Here is a 20718-nt window from a genome sequence, read left to right on the forward strand (position 1 = left end):
TATGCAGTGACTTGCCGTGCCTAGAGAAGGCGCTCCCATCGGCTTTCTCAAGTGAAGGTGAAGCGTTGAGTGAAGGGACGTTCTAGAATACGGGGGTTAGTTTTTCTATTGTATGACGCCCGGATTATATGACGGTTGTGTGTGGTCCCGTGAAAGTCGTACAATCAAGGTCCCACTTTATTAAGAACAACTTGTAACTCGCAGTGCGCCAACACCACACACGTGATGTAGTGGGAGTTGTGACTTTCAAAACACGTTAGGACCCATCACTTGTGAAAGTTCGTTTAGGCTAGATTGTGTTTGTAGCGGACCCCTCCCGAGTGAGTCAGTGCAAGTACAGAATGCAATAAACGATTGAACAGTGGTACGACATCCAAATTTTGCAGTGACCCAACGAAACTTGACCATAAAAATCATCAAGTTGATTACCCATCCCTCTCACAACCCTGCCTTGGCACCAGCAGACTATTTCCTACTCCCAAAAGTGAAATTTTCCCTCAAGGGTCATGGAGGCAAAAATGCTATAGGCCCCTTTGCTCGGATTTGGGTGCACGTTAAAGATCCCCAGCTGGCCGAAATTTCCGGAGTCCTCCACTATGGCGTCTCTCATAATCATATGGTGGCTTCGGGACATTAAACCCCACATATCAATCATCAAACCCTCAAGGGTCAGCACCATGATACCTTAGAAGCTGTGAAAAAAGTTTATGCGTGTGCCCTTAAGGACCTTCTGGAATCTACCTAACCGGGAAGCCTTCTAGTCCTTCAAAAGCCATTGGCAAAATTGCATCAACACTCAAGGGATCTACCTTGAAGTCTTTTGAGGCACTGGTCTTCTGAGGCACCTTTATTGAATCTACTCTTCCGAAACTTTTTTCATTACTTCTTGCCAGCAGGAGCTGGAAACCCCCTCAAAATTTACGCCTGCCCCCTTTTGCCCCGCCCAAAAAGCAAGCATAGTCAAGACACCGCATAAGTTCTGCGCCTCCCTGCCTCTCATGAAAGAACGCTATTGGTGCCCCCACCCCCTCAGAAAAAAGGTCCTGGCTCCCGTCCTGCTTCTTTTACAATCCCTGGATGTCTAAATACAACTACAATGCCTCTCTCTTGCAACAACCAAATAGTTATTCCTCTCTTGTAATATTTCTGTCATCGAGTGCCATGTTGGTGCTACGTTTAGAATGTTAATTCATTTAACATTCCTCCGCCTTTTTCTTTCCTCAAGAAAGTGCTCAGATTCTCGCCGTAGTAGAGCTGTGCAAATAGCAAAATCTGGAGTGCTAAGCACAATCAAATAATAAAGCTTGAGTGTAAATCGAATCTAATAGTTTTTAGTAGTTGTTCCTAAATATTTGTTTAATAATTATCAAATACTTGGAATTGAAATAACAGAAGATAACACTGCAGAGGTCCCCTAGGCACAGTTTCATGAGAAAGGAACATGAAAGCATTTCTTTTGACCAAATTGATGAAATGCTAGAGAATTGCATTCCCTAGTTGTTTCACCAAGGACGAGGCAGCGCAGAGACTGAATTGTATTTATTTACGTGATTTGGTGCAACCAATGTGCAACACTTTACACACTAAAAGAAAATGTGCTATTTCCTCCACCTTTCCCCTCTTCAACTTCTGCGTGGGCCCATCTGATTTTGCTGACAAGGGCCTGCTATCCTGAAATTCAAAGCTATGAATCTGCCCTGAATATTTAACTGTATAAAACATCTGAAATATAAATGCTGAAAATATGTTTGATTTCTTCTTGTGAATTTTTGGTCCGAAACAATATTAATTTTAAAGCCCCCACTTTATCCGCATAGGTCTAAACTAGCACTTTCATGAGTCGTTTCGTTTAAAGCCGTAGCGAAGCTCTAAAGATAGCTTTCGCGCAACACCAGACTATCATTCGGTGAAGTATGTTAAAGATATAAAGGGGCCACAGCAATGGCGCAGTGCATCTCCATGTGGAAACCAGCGTCTTTTTGAGTAGATATATTCACGACCACAGCAGAGTTTCAAAGGCAGCTTTGACGCAATGCGAGAATGTAACGGGGTGAAACATCATTAAAAAAATTTGAAGGGGCCACTGTCAATATGACATTGACTGTATTTCCTTAGGGAAGTTTGAACACTCTGAAAGGGTCAAATTCCAGTATGAATTGAATTGAATAGCAAACGCTATTGTAAACTTATTTGGAAGTTAAAATATTCGCACGCCCCTAGAGCCCATGTCTGTTAAGGACAGCGACTCACCAAGGGTGCGCAAGTGCCTGTCTGCAGGTGTATCTCCGCTCCACATCCACGCAAATTAGATGCCTGATGAAGTCCTTCGCTGCAGAACAGAAAACGGCACATACCCATGGCAACAGTGGCAATGAACAAATTGCTGTCGGTTGCTTTCTGCTTTCTTTTTTTGCTACACACAACAACATTAGCGCGCACTGGGCTACAGAGTACCATCTGCTGCACATTTAGCAACTGTGCAACTTAAGACAGGACAGTGAAGTGGACGAAAGACAGGGCACTAATATTGCATGAAATGTGGTGTTCTTTATGTGTTTTACATTTGTTTTGCTACATAGTAAATACATATGTAGACTGAAAAATGAGTCCCTTATATGTTGAAGGTGAACATTAAGCAGTAGTCTGTATGGTTTGGTAAGTGAGCTGAGAAGAACCTATTTCATCTCCATCTGAAGTCTAGTAAACATCTAAAAACCTGATGTTTCGGAACTGGCTTGGTTCCTTCCTCAGAGCGGATTGTGCGGACGTTGCAGCGGCGCCTGGTAGGCATGACAGCCACTGACCTTGGGCTTTGCTGCAGAGCATATTCTGTGCGCATACAGCGGGGGTAGGGTTGCGAGGGAACAATTGAGGTTTCAAGTGGTTCGCTGAATATGCCACGACTGTAGTAGTAGTTTTCCCCCTCTGGTTGGTCTCACTTTCTAGAAGTGCTGTTTTGTGGAAGTTTATTTTGTGGTCAAAAGCCTCTGAATGTTGGCGAAGGTGCTGCACCCTTTGTTCAGACGTCGCTGACATATTTCCTGAATCATTCGGCTAGGTATTTTGTATCGCCAATGTAAAACGAGGGTCACTCAGTGCATAAAATTTTGTTTACAATGCCAGGCATCACTGTCAATTGCTGGCCGGTCTATGGGGAGGGGAAGGTGACAGCCCAGCATGCATGAAGGCATGTGCGTGATGTGCACCCCTTCTTTTATAAAAATCCGTGCTAATGACTCGCTGGCTCCTTGCACATATGGAACTAGTACGTGTTACGTTGAGCTGTCAATCAATGCCGATTGGGGGTCGTGTAACTACTTTTTCTCTGTACTGTGGATGACAGATTGAAGTTTTTTGAATATGCATTTCTTCAGAGGTCCCCAACTAAGCGAGCTTCTCTTTTCCTGCACTCCGTGTCAGTGGACCACATGTTTTTGGCTCTGCGAAGTAAAGTGGTCACAAACAATGCCATGTGGCTGGCGGGATGAGAGGCATCATATTCAAGGTAATGGCCAGAGTGCATCGGCTTCCTGTGAATGAAGAACTCCAAGAAATTGCCTTTTCTTGCCACCTGGGCGTTGACAGAGACAAGGGTGCGGTCGAGTTTACACTTGGCCGGGAACTGTACCACTCGGCGAAGGGAATTTCGGGCAAGTGCCATCTGAAGTTCTCAATTTCAGAAGTCTTCACGACACAAAAAGAATCTTCCATGTTCCAAAGAAAAAGCTTGGGTTGCGGCGAGAAGAAACTAAGTGCTTTCCCTTCTATATTCTTTATGATCAGGTTTGCCACTGTGACAGAGATGGAGGCTGCCATTGCGGTTGCACTGCTTAGCTCAAAAATCGTTCCTTCATGGGAAAAGTACGCGCTAGACAGGCCGAGTTCCAGTAAGTGGCAGAGAATGTCAACGGTGAAGGAAGAGCTATCTCTCAAGCTTGCGTCACCCTAAAAAACAGCACGGACAGCGGATACCGCTGAGATTACTGGTACGTAAGTGCACAAATATAAGACGTTGAATGAGACGAGGCTCTCATCTTTGCGATGCTCACCTCTGATGCTAGCTGCACGAAGTGGCTGGAGTTGCAGGCTTGAGTTCAGGTCTCCCGAGTGAGAGGGGCCCTCATCAAGGTACCCCTCATCGTACATTGATAGGACAAAAACTAACCTGCTTAATGACTCGGGATATATATCTGAATGACATTCGCAACATCCGGAAGCTGAGCAAAGAGCGCAGAACTACTGTAGAACACTCCAAGATGTTTGACCACAAAATAAATTTCAACAAAACGACCATTCTGAAAACTGAGAGCAGCTGGAGGAAATCGCTGCTCGAGTTGTGACATAATCAGCCAATCACTCGAAACCTCAATCGTTCCCTCAGAGCCCCCCCCCCTCGCCCTTCTTTTAAAGCATGCGCACAGAATACACTCCGCGGCAAAGCGTGGGGTCATTTAGCACAGCACGAGTGTCTACAAGACATTGCTGCAACGGTGCCACCGTCCCCTCCGGGGATGACCCAAACCGGTTCCAAAACGTTAGGTTTTTGCATGTTTACGTGGCTTTCAATGGAGATAAAATAAATGTATTTCTCTGTCTTATATGTTGTATGGTGATAGGTGTGAGGGCAGATTCAAGCTGCTTTTTCACAAATTCCACCTGGAGGATCCTCAACAAATGTGTTACAGAACACATTCTCAGTTCAATCGACCTCAATGTCTTGTCCAAAGTTGTTATGCACGAGCCGTAGTGCACTTAGAGTCTGCTATCCCTGAAATATATTCTATTCAGAACATGCACTGTGAATCGTACTGAGGGTGTCATTTTAGGTGAGTATACATGTTAGTGGTGATGACCGTTTGATCTGAGCAGTCATGAGAAAACAAAATGGTGAATATGATGCATTTTTGGCACACGAGATGGCTGGTTTTCAGCTCGCTACTTTCTTCTTTAAGCGCAAGCATGCTGTGGTGATATGCAGTGTGTACAGCGAAAACATAACTGAGAACCACTTGGACTGCTAGCTTCACAGAGGTACATTTTTTTTTATTTACAGATTTGCTAGTTTTCTAACAGAAAATAAAAAGGAGCTAGGATAAGGCCTTAAAATGAACCTAAGACCCTGGACCCTGTACAATCAGTGCTCGGCAAAGCAACGTTGCTGTAAAGGAGCAGCATAAGCACACATGACCATCGTGCTGAATAGTGAAATGAAACATACTAGCCAATCTGCAGGAATAGCAGAAGTATGCAAGAATATGAAGAACATGGGCAACATTAAATATTAATGTGAACTAGCAGCCATGACGCCAAGAAAAGTATAAAGGGTCTCATTAAAGTAATTGTAATGCAAATGAGAAGAGAGATAAGTTGCCGGCTGATGACCCACAGGTCCCAAGATCGAATTACGGCTGTGGCGGCTGCATTTTCAAAGGAGGTGAAAAGGTTGCAGGCCCGTGTGCCGAGATTTGGGTGCACGTTAAAGAACCGCAGGTGGTCGAAATTTCGGGAGCTCTCCATTACAGCGTCTCTCATAATCATATGGTGGTTTTGAAACGTTAAATGGCACATATCAATTGAGATAACTTGCCGGTGGCAAGTTTTTGTCCATTTTTCTTATCTTCACACTTACACTACTTATTACATCTGATAACATCCCCTATGCAGTAGACTCTCGGTACACGAACATCATTTAAATGAAACTGCTGCTTAAACAAAACACGGAGTTTTGACAAGATTGGTTTTGTACTTGTATTCTGTGCACCTGTACATCTCTCGTTAAATCATATTGAAGGCAACCTGTTAAATGAAACACATTATCCCAGTCCCTTTGGGTTTTGTTTATTGAAAGCCCACTGTACTTTCCTTGCCATCGTTGTCTGTTACGTTTGAGTTAAAGTGCGTCTAACAAAGAAAACAAGCCCTTAAATTTCTACTTCTTTTCTTCATGAGTAACATGAGTAATCTAAAGTGGCATAGGTACCATAACTAAAAATATAATATGATATTCAGCCTGGAAACGTTTTCACAGACAATACAACAATGTGAAACACAGTCAATTACGGATTCATATTTGTCCTTTATACACTATTATTGAAGGTGATTCTCTTATTATCTCACACATGCAAATCTCACGCATGCAAATCTCACACATGCATTTCTTATATATGCACTGAATCTTGCCGCCATTCACTAGGGATACGAAAACATTTTGTTAAGAGCGAGAATTTCATTCTCTTTGGCTTTCACTATAGTATCAGCGAGCTGATGTCTGTACGTCGGAAACGGAGGCAGCGCAAAAGCCAAACCTCAGCATTTTCTTTCCGGTTCATGCTCACTCCCTTTGCATTTACTGCAACTACATAACAAGTCTTTTCAACAGCTAACAGCTGCATCTGCCTGAACTTTATCCGTGTTCTACTCTGAATGCATCATTATTCGTGTTAGTAATTGCTGCATGAATACCACATTCAACATGCCACTCTGCTTCTGTTTAACTTGCATATTTCATTCATTACACAAGTGCTCTAGGTTGTGCCAAAGTAGCTGCTTACCTGAGTCTGAGATTTCGTCCCAGTAAGGAGAATCAAACTCAAACTCTCCTTTCAATATCTGAGCAAACAAGTTGGCGTCACTTTCATCGTAGAACGGCGGGTAGCCACAAAGCCTGCAATGCAACAAGAAATTAGAACAAGAAAACATAACAAGCGCTCTCACTGCCACTGTTTCTGATCAAGAGGGTGTGTGGCATTAGAAAACAGGTTAACTCTTTTCAGCGCGGTGGTCACCCCCAGATAACCACCTATTCTTCATTTTTTCCTCTTGAGCCCTGCATGTCGGATTTTGAATGTAAACATTCGACAGAAGTCTGTCTGGTTGGGTATGAAACTGGGAGATGGTTTAGTTCATAGGAAGCCAACGCACACTAGCTGCTATCTTCAATTCGATTTTTCCCACCTCGCCTGCCACAACGCCTTAGTTGTGGCCACGCTACTCGAGAGAGCTAGGAACTTATGCTCTAATGAGACAGAGCGAAAGAAAGACAAGGCCCGCGTAATTGACAACTTCAGAAAAAACGGATACTCAGAAAACTTCATTCGAGCCGCCACCCGCTGCGCAGAGCAACAGATAATACGAAAACCCCAATCAACCTTAATTGGCAGCCCACCGAAACGCGTGCAGGTTCCATACGTTCAGGGAACCAGCGAGATGTTCGGGCAGATCTTCAAGAAGGAAGGGGTTTGCATCGTGCACGTGCCTTCGTGTACACTGGGCCTCCTCCTCCCTCGCCCGAAAGACCGGCCAACAATGGACAGGTCCCCCGGTATCGTTTACAAAATTCGGTGCACCGAGTGCCCTTCGTCGTATATCGATGAGACGAAAAACCTACCGGAACGACTGAAGCGACACGCCAACGATGTGCGGAAGTTCTACAAAGAGCGCAGCGCAGTTGCCGAACGTGCTGAGACGTTGGATCACCAGATAAATTTCGAAGCGACAGCCATCTTTGAAAGCGAGCCGAACTGGAGGAGAAGGTTGTTACTCGAGTCGTGTCACATACAAAGGACAGCCCATAACATCAACCGCTCTTCAGAACCCTTCCCCCAGTGTATACACACAGACTGCGCTCCGCGGCAAAACGAGAGAGAGAGAGAGAGAGGGGTCATTATCCACCCCGCGAGTGCTTTGAAGATGCCGCTGCTACGTAGCCTCCGCAGTCACCCCTGAAGAAGGAACCAAGTCGGTTTCGAAACGTCGGGTTTCTTCAAAACTTTTGGTTGAAGTCTAAATCATCCCCAGTGTCGGATTTTGAATGGCACGTATTTTAATTCGGGAATCTGATAGAGATGACGCTGTGTCATAATATGTGCTGCGCGGGCGCGAAACAGAAACTAAAAAAAAAAAAAAAAAACGACAATAGTGTGCCGTGCGGTGGCGAAGAGGATGTGATGTGTGCGTGTATGTGCCGGGCGGTGCCTACGAGGAAGACGACAGCTCGTGAGGCGCGGGCTCGAGCGTGGGTGACCCGGGCCTTCGGAAGTGCGAGAGGTACGTCGTTCGAGGCAGGATCGTTGGGCGTCTGGCCCATAGGTACGACCCAGGCCACGTCGCGACACTCGTACTAGCCGAGTGGACAGCTCAGCCTCCGCTAGACGACCGGTCTAGGAGAGCTGGCGCCAGGTTCCTGAACCTGTCCTTGTCCCGCTGGTCGTGGAGAGCTGGCGCCGGGTGCCTGAACCTGCCCTTGCGCCGCTGTTCCAGGAGGGCTGGCGTGGGTTTCCGAGGCGGACTACAGGTGCTCAAGGGCACAACTCCCTGCCGCCGGAACACGTGAGTCGTCGGCTCCAGTTCGTCGACAGGGGCGCTGAGCCACTGGGGTTCGACGCGGCGAACCTGCGTCTCCCGACTTCGTCACTGCAGGTGACGACGCCGCCCAACGTCGACTTCGCCACTGAATGTTGCCGACGGGGCATCAACGACGGCCCAGGCTACTACCCCGACGACCTGAACTGTAGGCCGAACGTTCTACTTATTCATTTAGTTTAGCCGCGTGTTTTTGTGTTAGGAATTTCGTAATGTGTGGGTTGTCCATGTGTGAAGGGTACAATAGAAGTTGGACGTGTGTTTGTGCACTGGCGTGCTGTCTGATTCTTTCTGGAGCGGTCCTGCCCCAATAACATCACAAACTGGCGACTGCCTGCCAGGATCCGCTCGTTAAACCAGGGAAAGAAGACAGTTTCGCTCGAGGCAGACACACGTTCAGACTGCACCATGGACTTGGAAAAACTCGCCGCTATAGGGCTCCAACTAGGGTTCTCGGGTGCAGAGCTAAACAAGTGGATTGAGGCCCAACAGGCTAAGCTAAGGGATGAGAGAGCTGCAGAGCGAGAGGCAGCCAAAGAAGCTGACGAGAGGCAGCGTGAAATTCTGCAGCTTAAGCTAAAGCTTCAGGAAGGAGCTCAGAATATGCCTGTAGCAGCTAATGACGCTTTGACTGCGCCCAGCACCTCCTCACCCCTCAATCCGCAGAAGTTACTGCCTGTATTTGACGAGAAACGCGATGATCTGCACGCGTATCTGCAGCGATTCGAGCGCGTAGCCACAGGACAGGATTGGCCGCAAGAAAAATGGGGTCTCGCTGTTAGCCTGTGCCTAACGGGGGACGCGTTAACCGTGATAGGCCGAATGACTGCCGCTGATTCGCTGGACTACCAAAAAGTAAAGAAAGCTCTACTGCAGAGATTTCAGTTTACGGCTCAAGGCTACCAAGATAAGTTTCGGAAAGCACGAGCAGCAGATGGTGAAACTGGACGACAGTTAGCAGCAAGAATTACCAGTTATTTCGACCATTGGATAGACATGGCAAACGTATCCCAAACCTATGAAGGTCTAAGGGATCACGTAATCTCTGAGCAATTTTTGCGTTGTTGCCATCCAAAGCTGGTTGTTTTCTTAAAAGAGCGAGAGTGCAAGTCACTAGATGAACTCGCTAATTTGACGGATCGCTTCCTGGAGGCGCAGAATTTGACTAATATAGGAAAAGGTCCTGACCCCGCGAAAGAATCCAGTGGAAAGCCTACCGAAGCGTCGCGGAAACCGCAACTCAAGTGTATCCTGTGTCATCGTTTCGGACATTTGGCTCCTGACTGCCGCAATCCACCTAAGCAGATGCTGAAATGCAAGTTGTGCGGTAAAACGGGACATGTCACAGAAACTTGCCGAAACCAGCATGGGAACAACAAACCGAGTTCTTCGTGCGCATTTAGCGAACCTGACTCTGCCCGGGCTGGTGCTAGAAAAACAGCCAAGCGTCCAGGAGGGAAGATTCCTTGCTCAAGTCACCACGGGCTGGTGCTAGAAAAACAGCCAAGCGTCCAGGAGGGAAGATTCCTTGCTCAAGTCACCACGACGACAAGAACGTGCAGGGTACAATACGTTTCCTGGCCGACGGGATGCCAGTGGTCGAAGGTCTGCTGCTAGGAAGAGAGGTTCGAGTCTTACGCGATACTGGATGCAACACGGCAATCGTCCGACGGGAGCTCGTTCCTGATGTGTGCCTGACAGGCAAGAAAATCAGTGTCGTTCTCCTAGACAGGTCAACTAGCCATCTCCCGGAAGCTATTGTACAAGTCAACACGCCGTACTTCACAGGGATGCTGAAAGTGGCTTGTATGGATCAACCCCTCTATGACCTTGTGCTGGGAAATCTTCCAGGCGTCAGAGGACCATACGATCCAGATTCTGACTGGAAGCAGGCGACTCATACCCAGGTGGATGAGTTACCTGCGCAAGCACACCCGACCAAGTCACCTGTCACCTCAAGATCTGCTTCTTCAAGCGTGGCAAAAACCAAAGCCAATCAACAAGGTCAAGAAAATATCAGGCCCTTGTACGTGTCAACAACGCTCTTACCTGACGTTACCAGAGCCCAACTCGCCGAGGAACAGCGAAATGACCCGACACTCAAAGCTGTCTTTGCTAAAGTGAATAAAGAGTTCAAATCGGGAAAGGGCCACTGTTACGATTTCATCGAAGATAAAGGATTGCTTTATCGACGCTACCGCCTTGCCACTGGCAGGACGTTTAAACAGCTGGTCACTCCGAAAGCGTTCCGGGTAGGCATACTGGACATTGCTCATGGCAGTATCATGGCGGGACACCAAGGCATCAAAAGAACTACTGATCGTGTCCTAGAAGAATTTTATTGGCCTGACCTGAACGGAGACGTAAAGCGCTTTGTCAAGTCTTGCGACAAGTGCCAGAGAACTACCCCTAAAGGAAAAGTTGGAGTCGCACCACTAGGCAACATGCCTCTTATCCGGACACCTTTTGAAAGGGTCGCGGTTGATTTAATCGAACCATTTTCACCAAGATCGGACCGTGGGAACCGATATGTTCTGACACTTATCGATTTTGCGACTCGCTACCCTGACGCTGTAGCATTGCCCGCAATCGATGCAGTTCACATTGCGGAAGCACTCATCGAGATGTTTTCCCGCATCGGCTTGCCAAAGGAAATCGTCACCGACCAAGGGGCAAGTTTTACCTCAGAATTAATGAACGAGGTTAGCAGGCTTCTCTCCGTGAAGATGCTAAAGACAACCCCATATCATGCGATGGCGAACGGTCTCGTGGAGAAATTTAATGGCACCCTGAAGACAATGCTAAAGAGAATGTGCCAAGAGAGACCTCGATCTTGGGACAGGTACCTAGCTCCGCTACTCTTTGCATATAGGGAAGTTCCACAGACAAGCCTCGGGTTCTCTCCGTTTCAGCTCATTTACGGCCGCCACGTCCGAGGACCGCTAACCGTGCTGAGAGAACTGTGGACAAATGAGGGGCTAGACGCAGAAACGCGGACGACTTACACCTACGTCTTTGATTTGCGCAATCGCCTAGAGGAGACTTGCAAGATAGCCCATGAACAGCTGGAGAAGGCTCGTGTGAAGCAGAAAACCTATTATGACAGGAAAAGTCGCCCTAGAAAATTATGCCCAGGCAACAAGGTTTTAATTCTGCTCCCGACTGACTCCAACAAGCTGTTAATGCAGTGGAAAGGGCCGTTCCAAGTCATCGAACGGAAAAATGATGTCGACTACGTCATCGATGTGTTTGGGAAAAACAAGATTTTCCATATCAACATGCTCAAAAAATACGAAGAGCGCGAAGTGACGGAACCACAACAGGTGTCAGTTGTTGCAGAGCTCCACGAAAATCTCCCCGAAGAAGAAGACGAAGTCAAACAAATGCCCATATTGAGCTTGTATCGCACGCAGTTCAGCACGGATGTCAAGCTATCACCACACCTCACTGCTGAACAAGTTCAGAATGTGCAAGCACTTTTTCAAGAGTATGCGGACATTTTTTCTGACTTACCAGGGAAAACAGCACTCGTGGAGTGTTCGCTACGTCTGACCTCCAATAAGCCTGTGCATGTTCCGCAGTACCCCATCCCCCTTGCCTTGCAAGAAAGAGTAGAAAAGGAAGTGCAAGAGATGCTGAAACTCGGTATTATTGAGCGGTCTCAGTCAGACCACCAACCATTACAGTATTTAAATTCCGCCAAACACGTGAACAACAGAGTGTTGAGGTGGAGTCTCCTTATGCAGGAGTACTCATTCACAGTTCATTACATCAAAGGTTGTGACAATGTTGGAGCCGACTACTTGAGTCGCGCATAACGGCCGTTTAGGTAGCAACGTGGTTCTTAATACTACTAGGCCTCAGTCGTGAATAGTTGACTCCTAGTTGCGACATAGCAACCCTATTTGTACGGTAGTTTTCCAACCGAACTGTAAGCAGCCTTCTGTGAACATTCTGCTACTATGTACATGCGACCCCTAAGACAATGCAGTGCAGTGCAGGGACCGTGCAGTGACCGTGCAGTGCAGTGACCATTCGTTCGCCCCGCGCCCTTGTAGTAGAATAGTTGCAAACAACTTTCTCGGAAAAGGGGGTGATGTCATAATATGTGCTGCGCGGGCGCGAAACAGAAACTTAAAAAAAAAAAAAAAAAAAAAAACGACAATAGTGTGCCGTGCGGTGGCGAAGAGGATGTGATGTGTGCGTGTATGTGCCGGGCGGTGCCTACGAGGAAGACGACAGCTCGTGAGGCGCGGGCTCGAGCGTGCGTGACCCGGGCCTTCGGAAGTGCGAGAGGTACGTCGTTCGAGGCAGGACTACCTCGTTGGGCGTCTGGCCCATAGGTACGACCCAGGCCACGTCGCGACACTCGTACTAGCCGAGTGGACAGCTCAGCCTCCGCTAGACGACCGGTCTAGGAGAGCTGGCGCCAGGTTCCTGAACCTGTCCTTGTCCCGCTGGTCGTGGAGAGCTGGCGCCGGGTGCCTGAACCTGCCCTTGCGCCGCTGTTCCAGGAGGGCTGGCGTGGTTTTCCGAGGCGGACTACAGGTGCTCAAGGGCACAACTCCCTGCCGCCGGAACACGTGAGTCGTCGGCTCCAGTTCGTCGACAGGGGCGCTGAGCCACTGGGGTTCGACGCGGCGAACCTGCGTCTCCCGACTTCGTCACTGCAGGTGACGACGCCGCCCAACGTCGACTTCGCCACTGAATGTTGCCGACGGGGCATCAACGACGGCCCAGGCTACTACCCCGACGACCTGAACTGTAGGCCGAACGTTCTACATATTCATTTAGTTTAGCCGCGTGTTTTTGTGTTAGGAATTTCGTAATGTGTGGGTTGTCCATGTGTGAAGGGTACAATAGAAGTTGGACGTGTGTTTGTGCACTGGCGTGCTGTCTGATTCTTTCTGGAGCGGTCCTGCCCCAATAACATCACACGCTGATTCATTTGAACTTCAATGTGACGTGTTACATTTGCGTTATTCCGGCTGCCGTCATCCTCAAGGTGCGCTAGACGGTAGATTCGAGATGTACTTATATATATATATATATCAGTATATGCTGTTTCTACTATGTTGATAGTGTAGGATAGCATGTTGAATGAGTAGCTAACGTTAAGGACTATAGAAATGAAGCTTTGTACTTGCACAGAAAGTGGCCAGTACATGCTTACTGCATGGTGGTCACTTCAAATGTCCACCTTATGACTTTGAAACAAAAATTGCCAAGTTTTGGTTTCTTGCAAAAAATATCATTTTCTGCAGAAGGTTTCACCATTTTTTCAATAAACTGTTTCCCGCCAAAAATGGAGTGTTCTGCATGAGAGAGTTGAGATGGACAAGTATGCTGCATGACGAGTACAAATCTTGCCTGTCCATCAAGGTCCTATACGCTTCGTGTTCCTCGTAAATAAAGAATATATAGAATAGTAATTCGCGTCCACACAAGTGGGTCCAAAGAGCGACCAAAAAACTAAATCTGATATGGTGTCATACATGTGATGTCACGTTATGAAGTCATTGTAACATCACAGATAGCTGATACTTCAGCCTTTATAATGACTTCATCAATGATGTCACCACCACATCAGGTATCATGCACCTATTAGTAATCACATTCACAGTGAAGCACTCATCGCATGCCGTATCAAGGCTAGCAATGCTCAAAGCTGGGTTAAAATGACCGAACAAGCTTTAAAATAATGCAATTATTGAAAATAACCAAGCAATCACCATAATTAACTTGCAACTGCCAAAAACACTACGAAAACATGTGGCTGACTGTGACTCTCTGCAAGAGAGGGTGCCATTGCCTCGCAGATTGCAGCATTTCTAGCTCTCCTCAGCTCTCTACCCAATGCTACCAAAGGAAAGTTTCTTCAGGTGGCGTTGCTCAATGGCGCTACGTCTGAAGGGGCAAACAACCTGAATGAACTCGTTGCAGAAGACACGTACATCCACTGCATGTACAAACAGGAAGTCGACGAAGCACAGCGAAAACTAACGTGTGCGTCGCATGCCAATATCTCTCCAACTAGATTGCACTCATGCCGGGGAAACGCTACACGCTAATCTCAAACACTGGCATCACCGACGGTTCGGTAAATGGGGCGGTGGGAACTTTATAAATGGTAACCACCGGGTGCCCATGCTATGCACTTCTTCACGTTTCGCAGTAGTGGGGTTGCCATACGCTACTCTTGAACCAACTTTCAGTACCTTTATCATCAAACAAATGCCTTCGAATGTCGCCAAAGCTCGATAAAGTCTGCCAGAACTACACTTGGACCTCAATATCACGAACCCGGATATCGTGAAATATCAGTTATATAATGAAGTGGAGGAAATGGTCCTGCAATGAATATAGTGTTAGGAGTATACCATTAAAACAAGTTTTTGGATATAACAAACTTACTTTTGTGCGATATGCAACTTTGTTACAATGATGTGCGAGCATGTTGGTACTTGAGCATGGTGCCAAAAAATATTTGTGATCTGCTAACTCTTCAATAGTGTAGATAGACAATTTTAATTTTATTTTCTTTAATATTCCTTTTCATATTTACGTACTACTGTTGCACAACTGTTCACTCAACTACTCTCGTAATGCTGCTGAGTTATAATTCGGTTGCTTAAATTACGAGATAAATTTCTAGCACTCACTTACCTTTGTACAAAAAACAAATGCTGACTACTGTATTTTGTAATATAAAGCCTTTATTGGAGCCGTTTACAGGTGAAGGAAGTTATGGAAATTAGTCTATCAAATTCTCGATAATGCAATATCTCAGAGTGCCTTAATAATGGTTCACACTTCAAATCAGAGATTTTTTTTCTTTCGTGCTTAAGTGTTTACAAATGTGGTTATGCTGGCCATATCGGAATTTTTTTTTATATTTCTTTCTTTTAGTTTTTTTTTAATAAAGACGGCTCTTTTGAGAGCCACCTAAACAATGCATTTGCTGAATTGCAATGAGAATTCTCTACTCTTGCCGTGACGCTCTCCATCAGCGAAAAATACCTATTAAAAACTGTGTTTTTGCTTGCATTCGTTTTTTTGGACTGCCCTATTTTCCAGACGTTTTCAAGGTCCATTGAGGGTCCAGGAAATCAAATGTTAACTGTACAATTGCATGCATTTGAGAATGCATGCATACTTAGATCTAAGTGAGCTTTGCGAAACTATGTGATAAAAAATTAACCTGGGGTTTCCCTACAATGCACCAAATCACGGTTCTGGCAAGTAAAACCCCAGAATTTGGTTTTAATTAAACAAGGGGCACCTTCACTCTTATAATTTGTTTTCAGGCGGTATTAAAGTCTTGTAGCACTTTGTGGCTATAATTTGAGGCAGGTGTTCACATAAAGCATGTATGTATTTACACACCCTCTTCTGGGTCAGTGGATCACAAAATGACTATGTGCTGACCTTTTGCACACTCAAATAATGAAAGAAATATTTCTAGAGACATAAAATTGTTGAGCTGGTTTTGAACGTCAGAAATCTACCACAACAACATAGTGGATTGAGCGGCTTTTCATTTTACACCAACTTCCATCAGTAATATAGCTTGACCTTACTGTACAACAGGTGCCCAAGTAACCACGGATATCCGTCGGCTGTCCGCTATGAATCCAAAGGTCGAAAAATTTGGATATCCAGAGCGGACACAGCACGGACATTCGCTGGACGTACAAGGAAGGTCCATTGACGGGATGTACTAGGTGGCTTTCTGGTGGATATCCGAACAGGATTTCAGTCGGACAGCCAGTTGCGAATGTCCACTGGCTATCCATCAAAGGGCCCCAAAGAACACATGAGAATTGAAATTAGTTTTGGAGTACTGCAGTGCATGAGCATATCCTATGCTCGCAGTCATCAGAAATTTTCTAAATCTTGTGATAATAGTGGGGCCTTAATTGCGTGTGGTGATCCACAAGTGATCTGCTTTCAGATCTAGAGCTCATATCTCCTTGTATAGCGGCCGGAGTAGTGGCGAATGTGTGTATCTGTGAGCAGACAGTTTCCGTGGATGGCATGAGCTGACTCGCATGCCGATTCCCAGGCCAACACACACGCTGGGGAAACCAGAAAGCCCTTCAAGGATGAGGTATTGTTTTTTTAATTTTCATGGCATTCTGAACTGAATGCGACGGTTAGTTGAAACGTAAAGGTCGCGGGATCAAATCCCGGCGGCGGCGACTGCATTTCCGATGGAGGCAGAAATGTCGGCCCGTGTGGTCAGATTTGGGTCACGTTAAAGAACCCCAGGTGGTAGAAATTTCCGGAACCCACCACTACGTAGGCGTCTCTCATAATCATATGGTGGTTTTGGGACGTTAACCCCACATATCAATCCTATTTTGAAACGTAAAAAAATATAGCATCTAGTTCAGGGTTTTTTAAGGCATGTGCACTTTTTGTCAGGGTTAAAAATATATGTGCTCGTATAATTTATGTTGTATACTGTGCATTGCTTGTAGTATATCGTGCACTTATCTTACTAGTTTTTGTCAGTCGAAAGTGACCAACAGTTTTAAAAATAATTGTCCCATGAAATCAATTAAATTTTTTTATCCCGTTGACCACTATAGCAAAAGATATACAATGAAACCATACACTCAATCTATCACTGAATAGACTAACTTTTCACTGCTGAACGTTTATTACAAATCACGTGTAAGAATACTTTAGGTAAATAAATGCCACGGAGCGAGCGCAACCCGACAAATGTAATAGTTACATGCGGTAGACCACGGAGGAAGGTGATACACACGGTGCTAGCGATGACACTGCTGCTGCGTCGCAAATGTCTCTCTCAAAAACTGAATCATGTCACAAAAATGGCGTTTCCAATTTAGGTTATTTGATAATAATTATCATCAAAAACGGTTGTAATACACCGCCTTATTGTTAAATATTATAAAGCTACTTTAACGACGTTGTTTATATTGACGGTGATCTATCCAAACAGTGGAGAAAAAAAAAGTTTCGTTTGGCGAGCCATCGCCCAGTCAAGCCAAGCCACTGGATTTGTTCTGTTAGTCCTGTAGATAATGGCGGCGTGCTTGTAGTGCCAGTGCAGATACGATTGTATTTTCTTCCCCAGCTACGGAGGTAAGACAGCTACATTTATTTATTTATTAAGATTACAGTCAAAGACTTCAGAACTTCGTATGAGTACTACAATGTGTTTCCGTCGCAGGTGCCAGCATGCCTAAAGCGAAGGAAAAGTCTTACACGCGCAAGAAAGCGTCATTGCAAACAAAGGCAATATTTCGGGATTTCGGATTTCAAGCCGGCAGCCAGCCGTCAACGTCTGAAGGAATCGGGAACTTCGAACAATGCAGTAGTGCGTGTGGTACACTACGTGCATGCAGTAACACATGCTGTGCCAGTGAGTGTGCGAGCATTTGCGTGCTTGGGGCTGACGAAAACACTGCGGCTACATCAGCAGCTACTCAGGCGGATTGCTGCAGCTCGGCGCCCCCTGAGGGCAGTTCGCCTTGCGTCACAAAAAAAAAGTGACTCAATGGACACATCGCCCACAAAATGTTCACCCTGTTCGTCCACCGGAGCATCGCACACTGAACCCGAAGGCTCGCCAATGCAACTCAGCGATGTGCCTTCTCCTGTAAGCGGAGTCCCGGAGGTACCTGTTTGTTCATCTTCCACTGATGCATTGTCAAAGCACAAAGATTTTGTTGTGTCACTGCGCAGTTGGGTCATCAAAGAAAATGTTACTCATACAGCTTTGTCCGCTCTTCTAAAGATTCTCAAGGTCAGTACTTTCGATTCTTCATCTCTGCCTAGCGACGCTCATACTCTTCTCGCCATGCCTAGAGATACACAGCGTGCACCTGTTGTCAGTTCAATGGTACCGGGACATTACTGCCACTTTGGGCTACAGAAAAGCCTCGAGAATGCTTTGTCAAAAGCACGTTATGAAGGCAGTCATGTTTCTCTTGGCTTTAACATTGACGGGCTGCCAATTTTCAAACGCTCCACCATGCAGTTGTGGCCCATACAGTGCATGATTCGTGAAGGTCGAAGAATACCACCCTTTGTAGTTGGAATTTTCACAGGCCCAGGAAAGCCTGCTTCAGCCAATGAGTTTCTCAACAAACTTGTCAGTGACCTGCTACAGCTTCTTTCCCAAGGAATGATTTTTCATGGGCACCTAATTGATGTTTCTTTGAAGTGTTTTGTTTTGGATGCCCAGCACGATCATTTGTGTTTCAGATTAAAGGACATACAGGTTATTCTGGGTGTCCTAAGTGCACAGCTGAGGGTACATACAGAAACAGTCGACTCAGCTTCCCTACTACGTCATCCACTTTGCGTACGAATGATTCTTTCAGGTGTCAGATTGACTCTGACCATCACCGGGGCGCATCAGTATTAACATCACTGCCCATATACTGTGTGACCTCTGCACCACTGGACTATATGCACCTGTTGTGTTTGGGGATTGCGAAAAAGCTGCATAATGCTTGGCTAAGTAGTCCTTTAGACATAACGCCTTGGGCCTGCAAAGCGCAGACAATTCTCTCACCTTAATGTGTTGTTAGCACCATATGTAACGAAAGGTGCCCTGCATCATTGGCCGTGAATTCAAAGTAAAAGAAAACTTGTATGAGAAGCCATTTATTTCTGGCACCATTGATGTTTTTGTGGTTTCACAGCTTTCTGGTGTTAAATGTTGGCCATTAATAAATGTACGCAAGGTTGCTAGGTTACCCTGGCACGGAAAATTTGTTACTATTCCACTGCTTCATCTGTCTTGAGGGCACTAAAAGAAGAATTGATTGCATTTAGGATAGATTACCCTTCAACAGTTTTTGACACACCGCTTTGCTATGAAGAGATGCTTTGTTTTCTTAAAGGGGAACTCCGGTGCATTTTCGACCATACTGAGATAATGCTGTTTTCAAATAGTATTGACAATCCTGCAAAGGCTAAGGTGGTTAATTTCGCCCAGGTACTCGTCAGTTTTTTAATTAAGCAATAAGCGACAAGTCAAAACAAAGACCAAAATGGGAAGCTGCTCTGTCATTCATGGTGGGTATCAGATGACGTCTCGAGAATTCGTCGCTGATGACGTCACGAGATCGGCTACACCCCGCCACGGCTTGCTAGGGTGCACACATAGCTCACATTCCTCTTCTGATGCGCGAAAAGCAAGTTGGCGATATCGACGCAGAAGCAAGCTGTGCCAGAGCGTCTGAACTTACTAGTGACAAGTTCAGCAATGATTGCAGCTACTATCTCAGCGCAGAAGCATCGCTTTTTGATTTCGACCCGCCGGCGCGTGAAGCATCTGACATGCCCCGAATCGATTTTCTTGTTGCTCAATATTGTAAGACCGACATCAACGATGACGAACACGTTGTATACAGCTGACAAAACTGAACTGTACTAGCGTTGTCACCTCGTAGAAGAAAGCGCACGTTGCATCTGTCTGCCGGGGAATGCAGGGTTTTCCAAAAAGAGTAGGCCCTTACGTCACATGCACAGGGTGGCCTGCGTTTACTAGTGTGATTGCAGAATCGGCTACTAATTTTAAAAGTTGTTTTCCAAGAAACTGAATGACGTAGGGTGCATAATTTGGCACATATTATCACGGTACCAATGAAAACACATGTTTAAAGTTTTATTGAAATCAGTTAATATTGAAAAAACGCCGGAGTTCCCCTTTAAGTGGTTGTTACATGAAAGTTTTAATTTGTTGTTTTCTTGCATTAAATAATATGTGGGCTTTAACATCCCGAAACCACCATATGATTATGAGAGACGCCGTAGTGGAGGGCTCCGGAAATTTCGACCACCTGGGATTCATTAACGTGCCCCCAAATCTGAGCACACGGGCGTACATTTCCGCTTCCATCGGAAATGCAGCAGCCACAGCCGGGATTTGATCTCGCGACCTGCGGGTCAGCAGCTGAGTACCTTAGACACTATACCACCGTTGCGTTAAATGTTAAGCCAAGCCCTGCTGATCCTAGAAAATAAGTGTAAGTGCTCCCTGAAAAAGTAATTACAACATGTTATTAAAAACTAGTCTTGGTTCCTACTGTACTCTCAAGTCGCGATATGAGCTCTTCACATGCTGGAGCAAGAAATTGTGATGTTCCCATGGCCAGGCGAGTATCCTGTATGATGTCGCCAGAATTAGTACTGTAGCCTGACGTCAAGCTAGTGTCGATGTCGCGAGGTGCACCTTGGGAAAATTGGCTTTACTAGTACTGAGGGAAAAATGGCACTAAATTGGGACGAAGAAAGAATGACCGCACAACACTGAGGAACAATGGAACTGAGGAACAACTGTGTGTGTGTTTATTACACGGGAAAATATAG

At 45.9% G+C, this 20718-nt stretch overlaps 2 protein-coding genes across 2 annotated transcripts in view; one reads left to right on the top strand and one right to left on the bottom strand.

The window, feature by feature from the left end:
- The window catches only part of LOC142771803 (uncharacterized), a 479046-nt gene that overhangs the window by 46756 nt on the left and 411572 nt on the right, over window positions 1–20718 (top strand). The window lies entirely within an intron of this gene.
- CaMKI (Calcium/calmodulin-dependent protein kinase I) overlaps window positions 1–20718 on the bottom strand; it is a 57098-nt gene that overhangs the window by 5944 nt on the left and 30436 nt on the right. The window contains exons 7-8 of the mRNA XM_037415904.2: window positions 6552–6664; window positions 2251–2329 (exon numbers count right to left, since the gene is read on the bottom strand). Coding sequence (XP_037271801.1) covers window positions 2251–2329; window positions 6552–6664 — 192 coding nt within the window. The remainder of the gene's footprint in view (window positions 1–2250; window positions 2330–6551; window positions 6665–20718) is intronic.

This window comes from Rhipicephalus microplus, chromosome 9, assembly GCF_043290135.1.
Source record: "Rhipicephalus microplus isolate Deutch F79 chromosome 9, USDA_Rmic, whole genome shotgun sequence".
Classification (NCBI taxonomy): Eukaryota; Metazoa; Arthropoda; class Arachnida; order Ixodida; family Ixodidae; genus Rhipicephalus; species Rhipicephalus microplus.